At 40.9% G+C, this 16,365-nt stretch overlaps 1 protein-coding gene across 2 annotated transcripts in view; it reads left to right on the top strand.

Moving 5' to 3' along the window:
* The window catches only part of EP300 (EP300 lysine acetyltransferase), a 61,574-nt gene that overhangs the window by 26,453 nt on the left and 18,756 nt on the right, over window positions 1-16,365 (top strand). Inside the window, exons 4-19 of one of the 2 annotated variants that reach the window (XM_005527651.3) lie at window positions 877-1,138; window positions 1,907-2,020; window positions 2,933-3,169; window positions 5,636-5,729; window positions 6,058-6,192; window positions 6,588-6,705; window positions 7,182-7,356; window positions 7,751-7,828; window positions 8,659-8,768; window positions 9,276-9,431; window positions 10,494-10,937; window positions 11,428-11,616; window positions 12,554-12,710; window positions 13,254-13,372; window positions 14,608-14,847; window positions 15,412-15,500. In XM_005527651.3, the coding sequence (XP_005527708.1) occupies window positions 877-1,138; window positions 1,907-2,020; window positions 2,933-3,169; window positions 5,636-5,729; window positions 6,058-6,192; window positions 6,588-6,705; window positions 7,182-7,356; window positions 7,751-7,828; window positions 8,659-8,768; window positions 9,276-9,431; window positions 10,494-10,937; window positions 11,428-11,616; window positions 12,554-12,710; window positions 13,254-13,372; window positions 14,608-14,847; window positions 15,412-15,500 (2,717 nt within the window). Of the gene's footprint in view, window positions 1-876; window positions 1,139-1,906; window positions 2,021-2,932; window positions 3,170-5,635; window positions 5,730-6,057; window positions 6,193-6,587; window positions 6,706-7,181; window positions 7,357-7,750; window positions 7,829-8,658; window positions 8,769-9,275; window positions 9,432-10,493; window positions 10,938-11,427; window positions 11,617-12,553; window positions 12,711-13,253; window positions 13,373-14,607; window positions 14,848-15,411; window positions 15,501-16,365 lie in introns of those variants that run through there. The other variant, XM_088054825.1, reaches the window with a different exon arrangement.

Below are 16,365 nucleotides of genomic sequence, written 5' to 3' on the forward strand. Positions count from 1 at the left end.
GGTTAGTCAGGTGCTATGCGAGAACTGGGGTTTAGAAATACTGGTAGCTGGATCTAAAGATCTGGAGATCTCCAGAATCATCTTGTAGAACCTCTGAGAGTCAATTAGAAACTGAAGTCTGTTGAAAAGAAGTGATATAGGCAACATAGAGTGCCTCAGCCTCTCTTATTTGAGTATTCCTCAAATGTCACCTGAAATGAATACAGAGTTCTCAACAAATAAACAGTAACAGAGAAGACAAACTAGATGTTGCCATACCTGACATTAGTTCTGTGGTGTTTATTATCCTGAAGTTGTGTTTCATCTCTAGCACAGACTAGGAGATGCTTGTTTTGAATGCCTGTGTGCAAGTTTGCTGATGGAAAAAGGTTAAAAGCTTCACAGAACTTCCCTTTCCTTCTCCTTTTCTAGGAGCAGTCAACTTGAGACACCATATACTGAGAGGGAAAGCCCTATTAATTCTAAAATGTGTTTTCTTCCATTACTGCAAGAATTGCGGATGCAACTTTTTAGCCTCCAAAATTAGGAGATTTGAGATCTAAGTGCTATTAATATTTTCTGGTTGGTCTAGCACTGCAAATTAACCTGTGAGCCTGTGCAAAGGTCTGCTGGACATTGATAAGGCAAGAGCTAGGACTAATAGAGTGATATGGGGAGGAAATTGTGGCTGGCAAGAGAATTGCCAGGACTTGTTGCTAAGGGACATTTTTAGTGAGTCCTCCAGAACTACACATAGGTGGGCTGTTTCCTTAATCAGAGAATGTAGTAATAGTTGTTTCTCTTATTGGACTTCTTCTTGTATTGCTGTTTACTTGCCAGATGAATTATTTTCAAAAATAGATTTATTTCCAGGAATTTCTTTTTCAACTTCTTCAGGGCCAGCAGCAGGCTCCCCAGGTGCAGCAAGCTGGGATGGGGCCAGCAGCTTCTCAAGGAATGGGGTCTGGAGCACCGACAGCAGATCCAGAAAAGCGCAAACTCATTCAGCAGCAACTCGTTCTCCTCTTACATGCTCACAAGTGTCAGCGTCGAGAACAGGCCAACGGGGAGGTGCGACAGTGCAACCTCCCGCATTGCCGAACCATGAAGAATGTCTTGAACCACATGACACACTGTCAGGCTGGCAAATCTTGCCAAGGTAAGTGGGGGAGTGGTTATGTATATGAGGTCAACGTTTGAGGGAGGAGAAGGGCTCCTAGAAAGAGATGGACTGGTGAGTGAGTTGGGAAATAAGTTCAAGAAATTCTGTCTTATTTGCTTAAGACAGGGAATTGTAAGCAACTTCTGAGCCTCTAAAGTTTAGGGAAGTTAGAGGGGACAAGATACAGCAAAGAGATGAGTAAAAATTTTTTGCTTAACTTTGTAACTCGCTGTAAAATCTTTTGGATTCTGCCTTTAAAAAAAGGTAGACACAAACCAGGAATCTGCAAATAGGAGTCTACCTGTCTTCCTTAAACTGAAGAGATGAATCCCGAACAATACCAAGCCATGAATTTGACTGCTACTGGCACTTGCAATCTCTCTCTGTCCTACTAAAATGTAATCTCCCTTTTTGGTAGCCTTGGCTCATCTGGATTGTGCCAGTTGTTAACATCTCAGTTGCTTGGCACAGTCTGCCTGATACCTGAGCTAGATGGAGTTATCCTTCAAGCCACAGAGACATAAGCTTGGGTGTATCATGTAGGGTTTTTGAGTAGGCTTTGGTTGAGCCAATAGTCCAAGAAGAAATCTGGCTACGTTTTCAGGTCTAATTAGTGCTGAACTATTTCAAGTAATACTTAATTGACTTGTGTTGATATAGATGTTTGCCCTGAGAGAAAATGCCACTCTCTACCCAGTTTGTGACGACCATGTGGAGATACTGGCAGCAGTTTGTAAATGCTTTTCCATTCCTTCTTTTTCTCAGTGGCACATTGCGCATCTTCCCGACAAATCATCTCACACTGGAAGAATTGTACAAGACATGATTGTCCTGTATGTTTGCCTCTCAAAAATGCTGGGGACAAAAGAAATCAGCAATGTAAGTCTACTGGGGAATTCTGTGCGTTGAATAAACCATAAAATGCATGTTTGGAGTTAAACTTTTTTGCACCCATATGGTAGCGGTGATGCTCTCAAACCTGGGAACATGTTAATGTGATTTTTCTCTTGTTTTAATCTCAGAGTATTTTTCTGGCTCTGAATGCTAGTGTTTATGAAAGCTTTCTAACTTTATTATATTTTCCTATCAAGAGAGTGGTAAGGGCGAACAAATCATAGCTCTCTCAACCAAATGTTTGGCTTTTCATTACTGCTTCTTCCAGCTGGATAGTTTCTGGAGACAGATGTGCGCACACACGCACATTGTGTCATTTTAGCCCTGATACTTGGTTCTGTCTTTGTTCTTTGTCTGCATCAGATGTCACTTTCCCTTTCTCTTTGTGTCCTCTTGGTCTCCCTGACAAAATGTTTGGCAAGATTTTTGTCACTGTGTTACCTGTATGGGGATGTTTTCCTCCCTACTTTAATGTTGTTTTAGGCTCTTCTCACAACTGATGAGCTATTTCTTGGCTTAAGAAAACTAAAAAAAAACCAAAAAGGGCAGAAAAGGCATTGCAATGGCTGGTGGAAAGCTGTATGTACATTTCTGCCTTTAGCCTCTGTGACATGGTATGCCTCTGTTTTCAGTTTGAAGCAAGCAGATGTGTCCTAAATACTTAAGAGTGGGATTTCCTCTGAGCAGCCCAAAGGGAAAACAACATGTTGGATTGGCTGGTTGGGTCAAAATTTGTCTCTCTGTTTCGTGACAGATTTTTCAGATCTGTTCCCTGCATGCTTCCAGAAGGAGATGCTTTAACTCTGAGCAGCCAGTGCACTCTTTGTCTGTCCCTGTATTGGTGGGCCTCTCTGGCCGCCTTCTGCTCTCCTCACTAACTCCGTGTGTCTCTGGCAGCGCTGCTGGGCGGAGCTGCAGTAGGACTTGCCAATACCGGCTCTGTGGGCGTGGGGCAGCAGACAACGCCCAGCATCAACACTACCAGTCAGATAGACCCCAGCTCCATCGAGAGAGCCTACGCAGCCCTCGGACTGACCTATCAAGGGAACCAGATGCAGACACAGCCCCAGGCTCAAGTGAAGAATCAACAACAGGGACAGTCACCCCAGGGTCTGCGCCCTATGAATCCTATGAGTAAGTTTATCTGTCAGTGTTAAAATGCAAACTTCAGGCAACTTCCCCATGCTACATCTAATGCAAATTTTCTCAACCTACTAGCTTAATACTGCTAGTTAATTTGCAAAAGGTAGGGCTTTGCGATATTTTAGACTTGAAATAGCAAGTTACTGAGTGGAACATTAGAGGGCCCAGGTGCCTTCTCCTGGTAAACAAGTTCTCTGGAAAAACTAGTTTCTTTGGAAAAATGATAATTTCCCAAGACTTTTTTTTCTTTTTTTCCCCCCCCCTTTTTATTTTCTTTTTCTTTCTTTTTTTTTTTTTTTTCCCTGCTTTATAATTGTACTGTAATGCAAGTCTCAGGCTACTGGGGAGTTTTTAATTGGATATGCACCACTGGAATGCCAGCATTCAGGTGTACTTCCCTGTCACTCAGAGTGCAGCATTTTACATTTGTATCTCAGATACGTAAATTTTGTTTAAAAAATGAAAAATAGGAAATAACTGACATCCTCCCCAAATCCTGTCACGTGATCTCACATAGCTCTAAATTGTCTAGGTGGCTTATAGCAACATTGTAGGACTAGGTAAGAATTTCAATTCAAAGTGCAGTTAATTGGAACCTGGCTATCAATGGTGTCAAATGAAGTCATCTTTAACTACCAAATCTAAGTTTGATGCTTTGAGATTACATCACAGGACTTTTTCTCACTCTTAGCTGTTTGCTTGAATTGCATAAGTAGATGTGGCTTTTTCAGTGGAAAAGAGGGAAGAAGAGCTGGTAGTGATTTATCACAAGCTTGTATGGGATTGCAGTGATCGTGCCTACGCGTCCCATGACAAGCTTGTGTGCAGAATGAGACATTGGTGCAGAAACGCACAGACTGCAGCCTGAAACCAACTGCTACTTTGCAAAGGGAGTGCTGCTCCTGAGTTACTCAGGAAAAGGCTGCTGGGTAGAGTAGACTTGTTAATGAGATGACTGGCCCTCATAGATTACGTGACTTGCTAAAACTTTACCTTTCAGTGTGTAAAAACAGAGGAAAGGGCAAGGGTCGTGAGAGCTTAGTCTTAAAACAGGTTAAAATAATATTATTTTCTATTGTGCCTTAGAGTCTTTTCTGAAGCAAAATGATTCCTATTTTTTTTATGTATGTAATTACTTATAGGCAGTGTTTTACCTGTGCATTCCTTGCAGAACAGTGGGCATTCTTTGCACAATTGCTAAGAAAATCCAGTGAAATGGGATTGAAAAAACGCTTGGAGTTTGGAGAACTACAGCTTAATGTAAAAAGGACAAGCATGGAGAGTGTAGACTTCTGACTCTTGCTTCCTTATTAGGAGTGGGTGGCTAAGGAGGGAATTACAACAGGTGAGATAGGAATTACCAGGTCATGGCCTACAACACAGTAGGGCTAGTTTAGGAGAGACAGCAGGATGTGGTGAGGACTGCTGTGTGAAAAGCTGCAGTCCTAAGTAGCTCAAACAAATGGAGGATTTTGACAATTGAAAAGGGGAGAGTTAAGGTAAAGGTTGACTATTGTCTTGCATGCCAGTGTGCTTTCAGATGGCAAAATGGATTTGGGAAGAAGAAAAGGACTAAAGGAAGGGAGATTTGGAACAGATTTATGAAAAATCTGTTAAATACTTGGTTGTAATTTTAGGTATCAGGCTTGATAGAGTTCTCTTCTGTGGTTTTCTCCTGTATGCAGTGTGTAATTTTGCTTGAAATACAGATTCTGTGTGATTCAAATGTTCTAAATACATGTGAAGCTTGGTCATGGCTTTTATGCTATTTGGTTTCACGCTACTTGATCTGTTTGGAAGCTCCAGACAGAAATATGCTGAGTTTTTCTTTACTAATTGAGAAGTAACTGTAGTTTGTGAAGAAGGTAAGAAATTTTTATGGTGATTAAAATCTGTTATGATTCAGAAAATCAGATTTTTTTATGCAACAAATTGCAGGTGCTTCCTGCAAAGGATTGTCAGATTTCCTTCTTACCAACCTCGTAGTTGTAGGATCATTAAATATGGAGTGAGTGAGAAGGGACCTTGTCTGATGTAGGTGGTAGCTGATGGTTTAAGTTTTTGAAGCCTTTGTGAATATATATCCTAGGACTCTGAATGAAAAAAAAGCCCAACTGCTTCTAAACAAAAAAATAGAAGTGGTTGGAGTCTTTCATTAGAGAATCACAGAACATAATATTTGCAGCAAATTGAAATCACTTGTTTGTTGATAAGTTCATGAGGATGTGCAAAGGACTAATGAGGTTAATGCTTCACTTGGAGGTCACCAGTGTTGTGCCTCAGGCTTTTTCTAATTTTGTAAAAGAAAGAGGGTGAGAAGAGAGCAATAGGTAATTAAATTCCCTTCACAAAAGTCCAAGTACTTGAAAGTCGAAACCCTTGTTATTGATTATTAAGAGTTACTGATTTGTGTGGTAAATGGGCTCTTAATTTTTTCTGTATTCTTCTGTTTTCTAGGTGCAAATCCAATGGGAGTGAATGGAGGAGTAGGGGTCCAACCCCCTAATCTGCTGCCTGACTCAATGTTACATTCAACCATGAATTCTCAAAAGTAAGTTGAATCCTTTGTACCCCAGTGATTTTGTTTTGCTCTCATGGCACTTCTTGCATAAACAGTGGAGTAAATGCCATTGATGGCTATCTCTCCCTTTGGATTTTGCAGCTTTTGTTGCAGTTTTCCAAGTCCTTGGGTAGAACAGCATGTACTGTTTCATGGCGTTGTTTGGTGTGTGTGTGCAGCTATTTCTGCAGTTTGTCCATTGATTAGGGAATGGCTGAACTAGCACTTTGTCCTAACATTATTCTAAAAGAGGCTACGACTGTAAGATGATTAAGCTGGGGCTAGACTTTTGCACTCAATTCTTGCTCTGTTTTTGAAGCCCCATGATGAGTGAAAGCGCCAATGTTGCCAGTTTGGGAGCCATGCCAACAGCTCAACCATCCAATACTGGAATTCGAAAGCAGTGGCATGAAGACATTACTCAGGATCTCCGAAACCACCTTGTTCACAAACTGTGAGTAGCTAATATCAAAACAACCTCCTGTTAGGTGAGCTGCTGCCCCAGAGCAGAGGTGTATTGGAAGCAGAGGGGTTGCAGAAGGGGTTGCAGAAGGAAGCCTGACGTGCAAAACCAGAAGGCCAGGGGGTGAATTTTGTCGGGATGCATGAGAAAGGAAAGCAGAAGCCCGAAAGATGAAGCTGTGCTGGTTTGGGACTGTTGTCTTGGAAGTTTCCCACTCCATGCTCAAGCCATCTACAACATCTACTGCCCCTGGAAGAGTAGCAGTAGCTGCAGTCTGTCAGCAGATTTACTTGCTGCTTTGTGTTCAAACCACTGGGTTTAATGCTGTTCTGGGAACATTCTAATCACTTGCACGCATTTCTTTAATATTTTTTCTTCCTACTCAGAGTCCAAGCCATATTTCCTACTCCTGACCCTGCAGCACTGAAGGATCGACGTATGGAGAATCTGGTGGCATATGCTCGGAAAGTGGAAGGGGACATGTATGAATCAGCAAACAGCAGGGTGAGATGCCATCCCCTGTTGTCTGGTTGTGTGTATTTCTACCTTAATCCTATAGTGACTGGGGAGGAAGAGGAACAGGGACTCCCAGGCTCAGGAAGCAAATGTTTAGGGGCTGCTGGATGGAGTCTAGGAACCAGCCAGTTGAAGGCTGCTGCCTGGGTGTGCCGGGAGTTGAGATGTACTGTGCCTGAGACTTGGCATAGTCCCCCAGAAGCAGTGTTGAAGCTCTTCACTGTGATTGTCCCAGAGAAGTGATGGACACAAGAAGAGAAATATCTGGTGTTCTAATAGTTGAGAACAGTGCCCCTTTTGCCCCTCCTGTCTGTCTGACAGTCCCTGCAAAGGGGAAGACCACCTCCGACCCCAAGCCAAAATGTGTCTGTAAGGCCACTTTGCAAGTTCGAATCACTGGGACCAGTTGCCTTTTCTTAATGTGTGTCTCATCTCCTTTCTTGGCTTTTATTCCTCTGCAACAGGCTGAGTACTATCACTTGCTAGCAGAGAAGATCTACAAGATTCAGAAGGAGCTGGAGGAGAAACGAAGAACCAGGCTACAAAAGCAAAATATGATCCCAAATGCTCCAGGCATGCCACAAGCTCCTATGAATCAAGGGCCCAATATGGGACAGCCACAGCCAGGAATGTCTGCAAGTAAGAACCTTTGGGTCACTGATTACCTGGTGTGGGAAATCCTGTACTGTCATTTCAGTAGCCTGGTGACCATTTAGCTTTCATGGGTACCTGACTTGTTTGTGAGCTACTGTTTATTGTTGTACCTTGATAACATGCTTCAAATTTGTCCCCAGTGGCTGAAAGCTGATTCTAAGTCAGAGGATATTTCTGTCACTGGGATGTACTTCTATTTTCAAGGAGGTTCTTGAGTTTGCCTCACACTTTGAGGACTCTTTAATAATGTTTAGTTACTGTATACATTTACTTCCTTTGTACATGAGTTTTAATGTGTAATTCTCAATAAAATGTTTGGTGGATAAATCCTGGTGGTCTTCTGAATAACACTATCTTATTTCAATGTCTTTTTTCCCAGATGGTCCTCTTCCTGACCCAACCCTGATACGTGCCAATGTGCCAAACCAGATGATGAATCGCATGCAGGCACAGCCAGGTAAATACTTGAAGAGAATTTGCTACTGTGATTTTTGAACGAATCTTGGATTTGGATAGCTCTTACTGAAGCATCAGAGATCTTGTATCGTGTGCAGTTTTTACATTTGATTAAGAAAAATAGCTATCTATATAGCATAATTCTTACATAACTATATAATAAATATAAAATACTATCTCTAGTAACATTTCATCTTGTGATTTTGAGCTGCACATTAGCTGCTTGCTTCATTAAATAAGGAGCTTGATGCTTTTGGAATTTCTGATCATGTGTGCATAGGATTGTGGGATCAGTCAAACATGGTGAGCCCAGCCAACTCAGGTGAGGGCATGTTGGTGGCAGAGGGAATGTGGTGAGAATTATTACTCAGAAAAAAGGGGCAGAACCTTTGCTATACATTCAAGATGTGTTACAGCCAGCATGCAAAGTACTTGAAGTTAAGATACAGTTTGAGATAAAATAAGTGAATTTCTAATATGTAATTATGATAATGCAACTTTCTGTGGAAAGTTTATCTTCAACAGCAGGTGTGACAATCAGTATTTGTCATGTGTTACAGCAGTTCTCAAACTTAATGAGTTTTAATAACAGTGGAAACAGATGTCTTGAGGGGGGGAAAGCTGATCTGTATTCTGAAAGAATAGGTAGTTTGAGCACTATATTTAAAATAATTCCACATAACTAGTTAATAGAAGGCAATATTTGATTGAAAGCTGGTTGCTAGAAAGCAAAATTAGAAAGAAACAGCATTTCTTCTCCAAATATTGAATGATGCCTAAAGAAGATTTCAGACCTTTGTTTACACATGTTTTTTTGGCACAAACTCGCAGGAATGAATCAGTTTGGCCAGATGAACATGCAGCTGTCACCGATGGGACCCCGACAAACCCCTCCTCTTCAGCACCCTGGACAGCTAAGTCAGGCTGGGGCCATGAACCAGGTCAGTGCGCCTTCCTTCCAGGGTTGAGTTCACAGGTTGGCTTCTCTTGTCTGTGGTTTCCTTAAAATCAATAAATAAAAGAAATTTGAAAATAAATCAAGCATCACTTCTTCGTTCTCTTGGCCCTTTGGTTTCTGTCTTTTGCTTCTGCTTTAAAATCTGCCCGATATATAGTAAATCTTTAGATCTTTGTGCTAAGACTTGCCTAAAAATTTAGTTGAAGTGGCTTTTTATTGCATTCTTAAAACAAGGAACCAAAATAAATCTTAAGCCACAGTCCCAATCTGAAATCAATATCCTTTTACTTTGCTTTTGAAATCATCATAAATTGTGTCTTTTGAGAGGAGCTATAAGCAGGCTTTTCATGTTGTATCCTACATTTATATGGCAAGCATCAGTTTCTGATTGATAAAAGTTTTTTGGGTTTGTTTTTTGGGTTTGTTTTTTTGTAAAATGTTATGAAGGTGTATGCACATTGTGTGAAATGAGTTGCTTTTTTTTCACCAGATGGGATTTCCTTCACGTATGCAGCAACCAGGAGTTGGCCAGCCTTCTGGTCAGAATCAATTTCTACAGCAGACTCAGTTCCCTGCTTCTTCCCCGGGAATGAATGCAGCGAGCATGTCTATGACTCAGCCTGGCAATCAGACACCAGTATCTCAAGTAAGTTTCTGATTTCTTGAAGTGCTGTCACTGACCTTTGTCATATACTGGTTATGATTGTTCAGTTTGTAGTAATGGAGATAAACTTGTTTCCTTGAGAGACTTTTGGAATTATAGTCAACCAAATTCATATATTGAGACTTTCCATTCCTGGTGTAGCACTGGGAACGGCAAGGGTGAAATATTGTTGACTTGTTCTCGGGCTTTAATTTAAGTGTTAGAGAGGAATTGTTTTAGGTTTATTTTTATGGAGCAAAGAAGAAATTGTGACTCAGCATGCAGTAGTTAAGATTCTCTTGCTGAACAGCAAAGCAACAGAGCCTGAGAAGTTAAGAGGTGGCAGAATAAGTCAGAAAAAGGCATGTCTATCCAGGCCTGTGTGCTGCTGACTTTGGGGGATTAGGAGGGTTATCACTACTGAAGATCTGAACTTACAGTCTAGCAGTTTCCTTTCTGTCCTCTCCCTCTCCCTTTTCAGCAAGAACCTTTCAGGCCAGGAAGAAGTAGGGAACGTCAGTTTGCTTCTCATTGATGCTTCTTCCTAGTTTGCAGGCAAGATTATTGTGGAGTTACAGTTTTTTATCTTGACCAATACTTTTTTTTTTGTAATTTTATAATGGTAGAGTTACAGCTGTACTTATTTGTGATGATAAATTCAGTTTCTAATCTTGGGGGTGGAGGCATGGGCACACTAAGTGTATTTGAATGCAGTTTTTCACTGTGGTGTATTGTCCCATATCCAGGATGTACAAATCTGCAGTTTTAGAAAGAAATGTTTTGCAAACCAGGAGTGTAGGTGTGCCATTCTTCTAAGTTTATCAACAAGTATGTTATTCTATTGAAACTTCTCTGAGAGATGAATAAATTATAAAATAGCCTTATTTTTGCGCAGAACAAAATAAATCAATTAGACCATTTCTGCTTTTTGAAAGAGTTTTTAAAAGTGAAGCAGATGGTTTGTCACATTTTTTAAAGTATGCTGTGGGAAAGCAAATATTTGACAGTAGTTTATCTTGCTTTTGTATTTCAAGTAATTTCAAATGTGTACCTGTTTTCCCACAGGCACAAATGACCAGCGCTTCCTGTCCTGTCAACTCTCCTGCAATGGCTCCAGGTTCTCAAGGGAGCCATATTCACTGCCCACCTCTTCCACAGCCTCCCATGCACCAAAATTCTCCTTCTCCAGTACCTAGCCGAACCCCAACACCTCACCACACGCCCCCAGGCTTGGGATCACAGCAACAGCAGGCGGCAGCAGCTGCTGCCACCACTGCCCCCACACCTGCTCCTCAGGCAATGCCACCTGGACCGCAGTCCCAAACTATGCACCCCCCTCAAAGGCAGACTCCAACGCCTCCGCAGGCACAGCTGCCTCCACAAGTCCAGCCTCCAGTTCCAGTTACCCCTTCTGCAGAGCAGCAGCAACAGCCCTTGTCACAGCAGAGCACGACTGCGTCTGTTCCCACACCAACAGCACCGCTGCAACCTCAACACCCCACAACACCTGTAAGGAAATACTTTAATTGTGCTTTCCCTGCAAATGTTTGTGTGTAAGGTTTAATTTTCAGCTGTGTGCTCATGGCATGTTTAATATTAAAACATGGTGTTTTTTGTATGTGGGGAGTAAACTTTTTCCATCAAGACAAGTCTGTAGATCATCTGTTGTTTCCAGAGAGGAAGTATTCTACAGAATTCTTGCACATTTTTTGAAATTCACTGTGAAACATGGATGATGGTTTTGGTTACATATATGTATGCATAGGGCTTATACATTAGGGGAAACAATGTCATTTTCTATAGACAAGGCCTTCTAGTGCATGCCTCTGATACATATTTTCCACTAGTTGAGGTTGGGGGACACTATATTCTTCAGGGAGAGCAATTAGAAGGGCTGGAGTGCTTTTAAACTCGGTGGAAATGTAGCATAGGTAAAACATAGATTAGGAAAGAAAAATAGGTTCATTAGAAGCCTGTTTGTAATGTTTTGTTCCCTCAGCTTTCACAGCCAGCTGTGAGCATTGATGGGCAGGTATCCAACCCCCCATCCACCAGCAGCACAGAGGTGAACTCTCAGCAGACTGTTCCAGAACAGCAGCAGCCACCCTTGCAGGAAGTGAAAATGGAGATTAAAACAGATGAAGGGGAACCAGAACAAACAGAAATGCAAATGGAGGAGAAACCTGAGGTGAGGTTGTTGGTCCTGATCAGATTTTGTGTAGAATACCTTCATCTATTACTGCTGGATGCTTTCTGTCATTCCTTCCAGAATTCAGCGAGAGCTGTAGGTGCTACCTGCTGCTGCTGCAGTTTTGATTGTTGTATTTTGTCTTATTCCTAAAGAAAAGTTTGTGTTTTCTGGTAAAATTGTGGTAGAAGTCAGTGGCCACAGGAAGGCCATTATAATGTGGTTACTATGAAGCTTTTCTTTGGTAAATGCCAGCTTTTATATATAAAAATACCAGTGAGTGAGAATGCACTCGACTCAGTTCTACAGATGTTAAAATAGCAGATACTAGGATGAGGGGAAATGGCTTCAGGTTGTGCCAGGGAAGGTTTAGGTTGGATATTAGGAGAAGTTTCTTCACTTGAAAGGGTTAGCAGGCATTGGAACAGGCTGCCCAGTGAAGTGGTTGAGTCACCATTCATGGAGGTATTTAGATGATATGTAGATATGGCACTTTAGGATGTGGCATAGCAGTGGACTGGTCAGTGCCATGTTAATACTGGACTTAAACTTAAAGGTCTTTTCCAACCTAAATGATTCTATATGTACATGGTGGGATGCTTTACTGGGCTTTGACAACTTGTCACCGAGGACAGCCAGGAGTGTGGCTGCCAGTCACATCATCCTGGCAGCTCTGCTGAATGAGAGGCTGTTAGAACTGCCTGAAGAGGTACCCATGTGTCTGCTTGCAGATCAGAACTCATTAGCAGCTCGTCATTGCTACTACTGCAGTGTTTAAAGATGCATTCTAACACATTTGCTCAAGTTTTAGGCGAGTTTTGACTACAAAGGAGATAGAAGAGTGGGTGGGCAGTGTGACAGATAGGTTTAAAGGACAGAAGTGTACATGGGTGGCCTCCCAGGAGATTTAAGTGACAGGTTTCAATCTGCTTTCCAGGTTAAAGTAGAACCAGTCGTGGAGGAATGTAAACCAGACCCAATGGAGCAAGAAGAGAAGAAACCTGAAATGAAGACTGAAGTACCAGAGGGGGAAGAAAGACCTACTACTCCAGCAACTCAGTCTTCTCCAGCAGCTGGGCAGTCTAAGAAAAAAAGTAAGCAGAAAGACTGTTTTTACTTAAATTCACTGCATCTCCCTAGAGAAATCTCTGCAGGGAAAAAAACCCTGGGCTTTCCTTTTTGGTACTTAGTGGATTATGTGGTACTTATATGGATTGTTCTTTGTGGCTTTTGGACAAAAATATCTAATAATACATGTGCTTATAATTGGCTTAGGGCAAGTTCTTTAAGCCTTTAGAATTAGACACTAAGCTGTAGTAAAATTGTCAATACAACGGAGATTTGAAATACTGAGTTACAGATTCTCTAGACAATTCTTTTTCTCGGGGCCTCTGAGAGGGGATGTATCTGGAATGTGAACCATCTCTACTCATCAATGTCGTCTTATGATTGCCTTTTCTTCAGGTGATCATTTTAATATCCTCCTCGCGACTCAGTGTTTTAGAGGATAAACAAGCCGTGCTAAGTACCTTAAACCCATCGTCTGTCTGTCTTTTTCCACAGACATCGCACTTTCTAGCAGGTTTCTTCCTTCTGGCTGTTTCTGCTGTCTTTCTAATGTTGATTGTTTTCCAAAGTTTTCAAGCCAGAAGAGTTGCGGCAGGCGCTTATGCCAACACTGGAGGCACTTTACCGTCAGGATCCAGAGTCTCTTCCATTTCGACAGCCTGTGGATCCCCAGCTACTAGGAATTCCTGTGAGTGTCTTAGCAAGATAATTTCCTGGTTTTAATTCAAAACTACTGTATTTTGACATACCTGTTTGAGAACAGCTTACATCTGTCTTGTTAACATCTTCATATTGATGTGTTTGGTGAGGTTTAACTTCGCCGGTGGAACATACAAGGTCTGACTTAGGAAAGTTTGTTTGGTTCTCTGTTCCTTTTACTAAATAAGCCAGATGTAGCATGCACTGGAATGATTTACCAACAGAACCCCAGTGCTGTATGGCCTTTTTATGGTAGTTGCTTCATGTTGTGATGCTCTCATTGCTGAATTTCATAGGTGTTTCTCATCATGTATAAATTTTGTCTGAAGATGTGGGAAATTATGCAGATCAAACCCACTTTAAAATATCCATCAATGATTATTATCTGTTATAGGAAAAGAAGAAACAATTTAAGTTAGAGGTTTCTTTAGATTAAATTTTCTGCTTGTTTTAGAATTGTCTTGAGAAGACAATTATCGTTCAAGGATCTGTGTTTTTGTAGTCTCTGAATTGACCACAATTCACAAAATATAAACAAGTTCACAAAATATAAACAAATACACAGATGTAGAAGTCCTTTTTAGGTGCTTCAGACAATGTTTTTTGCCTGAAAGAGTTTTGATTTGCTGTTGGTGTGGGGTTTTTGGCAGATACTAGGAAACTTCAAGGCCTGCTGTATTACAAGCATTTATACACTTGCTAATATTTTTAACAAGCTTTCAATTGACTGTCATTCTGCAGACTTTTGTACATGTTGCACTGTATCAATGGTGGATTGCAAAAAGGCATTCTTTAGAGGAGACATGATAAGTTTTATTGTGGAATAAAGTTTTTTATTTTTGTTAGGTTTTCTGGGCTACTGGAAACAGTTGCTTTATATTAACGTTCTTGTGTAAATCTTTGGATCACAAAGGCTGCAAAAATATTGGCATTTTCTACTATTTGTAATACTTGTTTTGTTGATTAAAATTAGAGTGACTTGATTTCATTAGTTGTGAATGAGCAACAGCACTGGGAAATACAGGAATAATGAAAAGAAAGCACTGGGGAATTATATGCTATTACTTGGAGATTGCGTTCTGTGTGTCACAAGTAGTTTGACAATCAAGTCAGGGAGGAACCTGTTTTTCTTGATGAGAAGACTTTATATGCTGAGACTGCGCATGCTCTCATGTCACAACACAGTTCTCTAGGAGGGTTTTGATGTGCTGCGTTTTCTTGCAGGATTATTTTGACATAGTGAAGAACCCCATGGATCTTTCTACTATCAAGAGAAAGCTGGACACAGGACAGTATCAGGAACCGTGGCAGTATGTAGATGACATCTGGCTCATGTTCAATAATGCCTGGTTGTATAACCGCAAAACATCCCGGGTATACAAGTACTGTTCCAAACTGGCAGAGGTGTTTGAGCAAGAAATTGACCCAGTTATGCAGAGCCTTGGTTATTGCTGTGGAAGAAAGGTAAGAAAGTAAATATCTTTAGTCTGTTGCTTGCTTCCTTGAATTGAAGGGGGAAAATATAGCGGTTGCAGTTATCAGTTATGGTGGGTCCAAAATTTCCAAAGTTTACCAGGATTTAGCAATCCTGAGTAATCTGAATTTGAGCATTTTGTGGGTCTTCTAATTCTATCTGGTCTTTAAATAATCTATTTAAAGGTAAATGGATTAATCTCCCCCCTTGAGGGGAAAAAAAGCCTGCAACAGAAGGCTTATTTTGATTAGGACAAACGTTTGCTATTGCAAATTTAATAGACATGATTTTATGACTTCAGAAGTTCTGTATTTCACTGTATATTGAAATTCTGTTTCCCTTGTTTTGATGTGCTTTCTGTCTTTGGAGAAGAGTTAACTTGAAAATAACAGCCCACTTAATGTCTTCTGTGACTAGCAGTGCATACACTTTTCTGTACAGAAAGACCTGTGTGCAGAGTAAGGTGGAAGTGTTCACTGTCTGGGTTACACTTGCTTCCCACAGAGAGCAAGTGAAAATGTGTGAGTACTAAGACGACCCATTCCTCTTTGCAGTTGGAGTTCTCGCCACAGACTTTGTGTTGCTATGGCAAACAGCTATGCACAATCCCTCGAGATGCCACTTACTACAGTTACCAGAACAGGTAAGGAAAACTCAGTTGGTGCAGTTTTGTGCATGCTGCAATCAATCTGTTATAGGCATGCATGTATTTACATAGACACCCTCTTTATATGTGCACACCTTTATGTTTTAAGATAAAATTTTTTGCTGGAAGTGCTCTTGAATAGTTTGCCTTGTGTGTTAATAATGATTTCTTTGAGCAGAAGTTCACTGCAGCCTTTGTTCTTCCCTCCTTTGTTTGCAGAAATGGGATGTTTTATTACGTTTTGATCCTGCAGTTAATTAAATGTTCAGTTACCTACAAATCATAATACAAGTCTGTTGCCTTTGCTTCCTACTGTGCAGCAGTATTTTTTGTGCAGAACACTGAGTAAACTATACAGAAAGTGTATTAATGCTCATAATGCATATTGGTTTTGGCAAGTCTTGGTTTTTCTTGTGATGTTAACGTTGAAGAGCAAACTTGCCTCTGTATTGCACATCTTAACTGGAAGATCTGTGTATTCAGATCTTCAGCAAATTGATGCTTGCTTTTTCTTACAAAGTTTCCTAAAGGGAATTGTTTTGGCAGTAGCTATCAGTAGCTCTGTAAAATGCTGTCCCTTCTACAGCTCTTTTGAGTATATTTTTTACTTGAAGTTTATTAAAGGATTTAAACTTGACTTCTGTAAGGAAGTTTCTTGCTAGTAATCTGACAGCTGAGGAAGTGAAGCAGGAAAAAGTAGGCAAACACACCCTTTAACATTCCCATATTCCCTTGCCTGCCACCAGAATGCACCTATTGGAGCAGAGAACTGCTTAACTCCAAGATCCATCAATTTATTTAGTTCCTGCTCTCCATTCATTCAAAAACCTCAAACAAACAGAAAAAACAGCCCCAAAACAAA

The sequence above is a fragment of the Pseudopodoces humilis genome, chromosome 5 (genome assembly GCF_049639895.1).
Source record: "Pseudopodoces humilis isolate 2021_Gansu_Grassland_sample_001 chromosome 5, ASM4963989v1, whole genome shotgun sequence".
Classification (NCBI taxonomy): Eukaryota; Metazoa; Chordata; class Aves; order Passeriformes; family Paridae; genus Pseudopodoces; species Pseudopodoces humilis.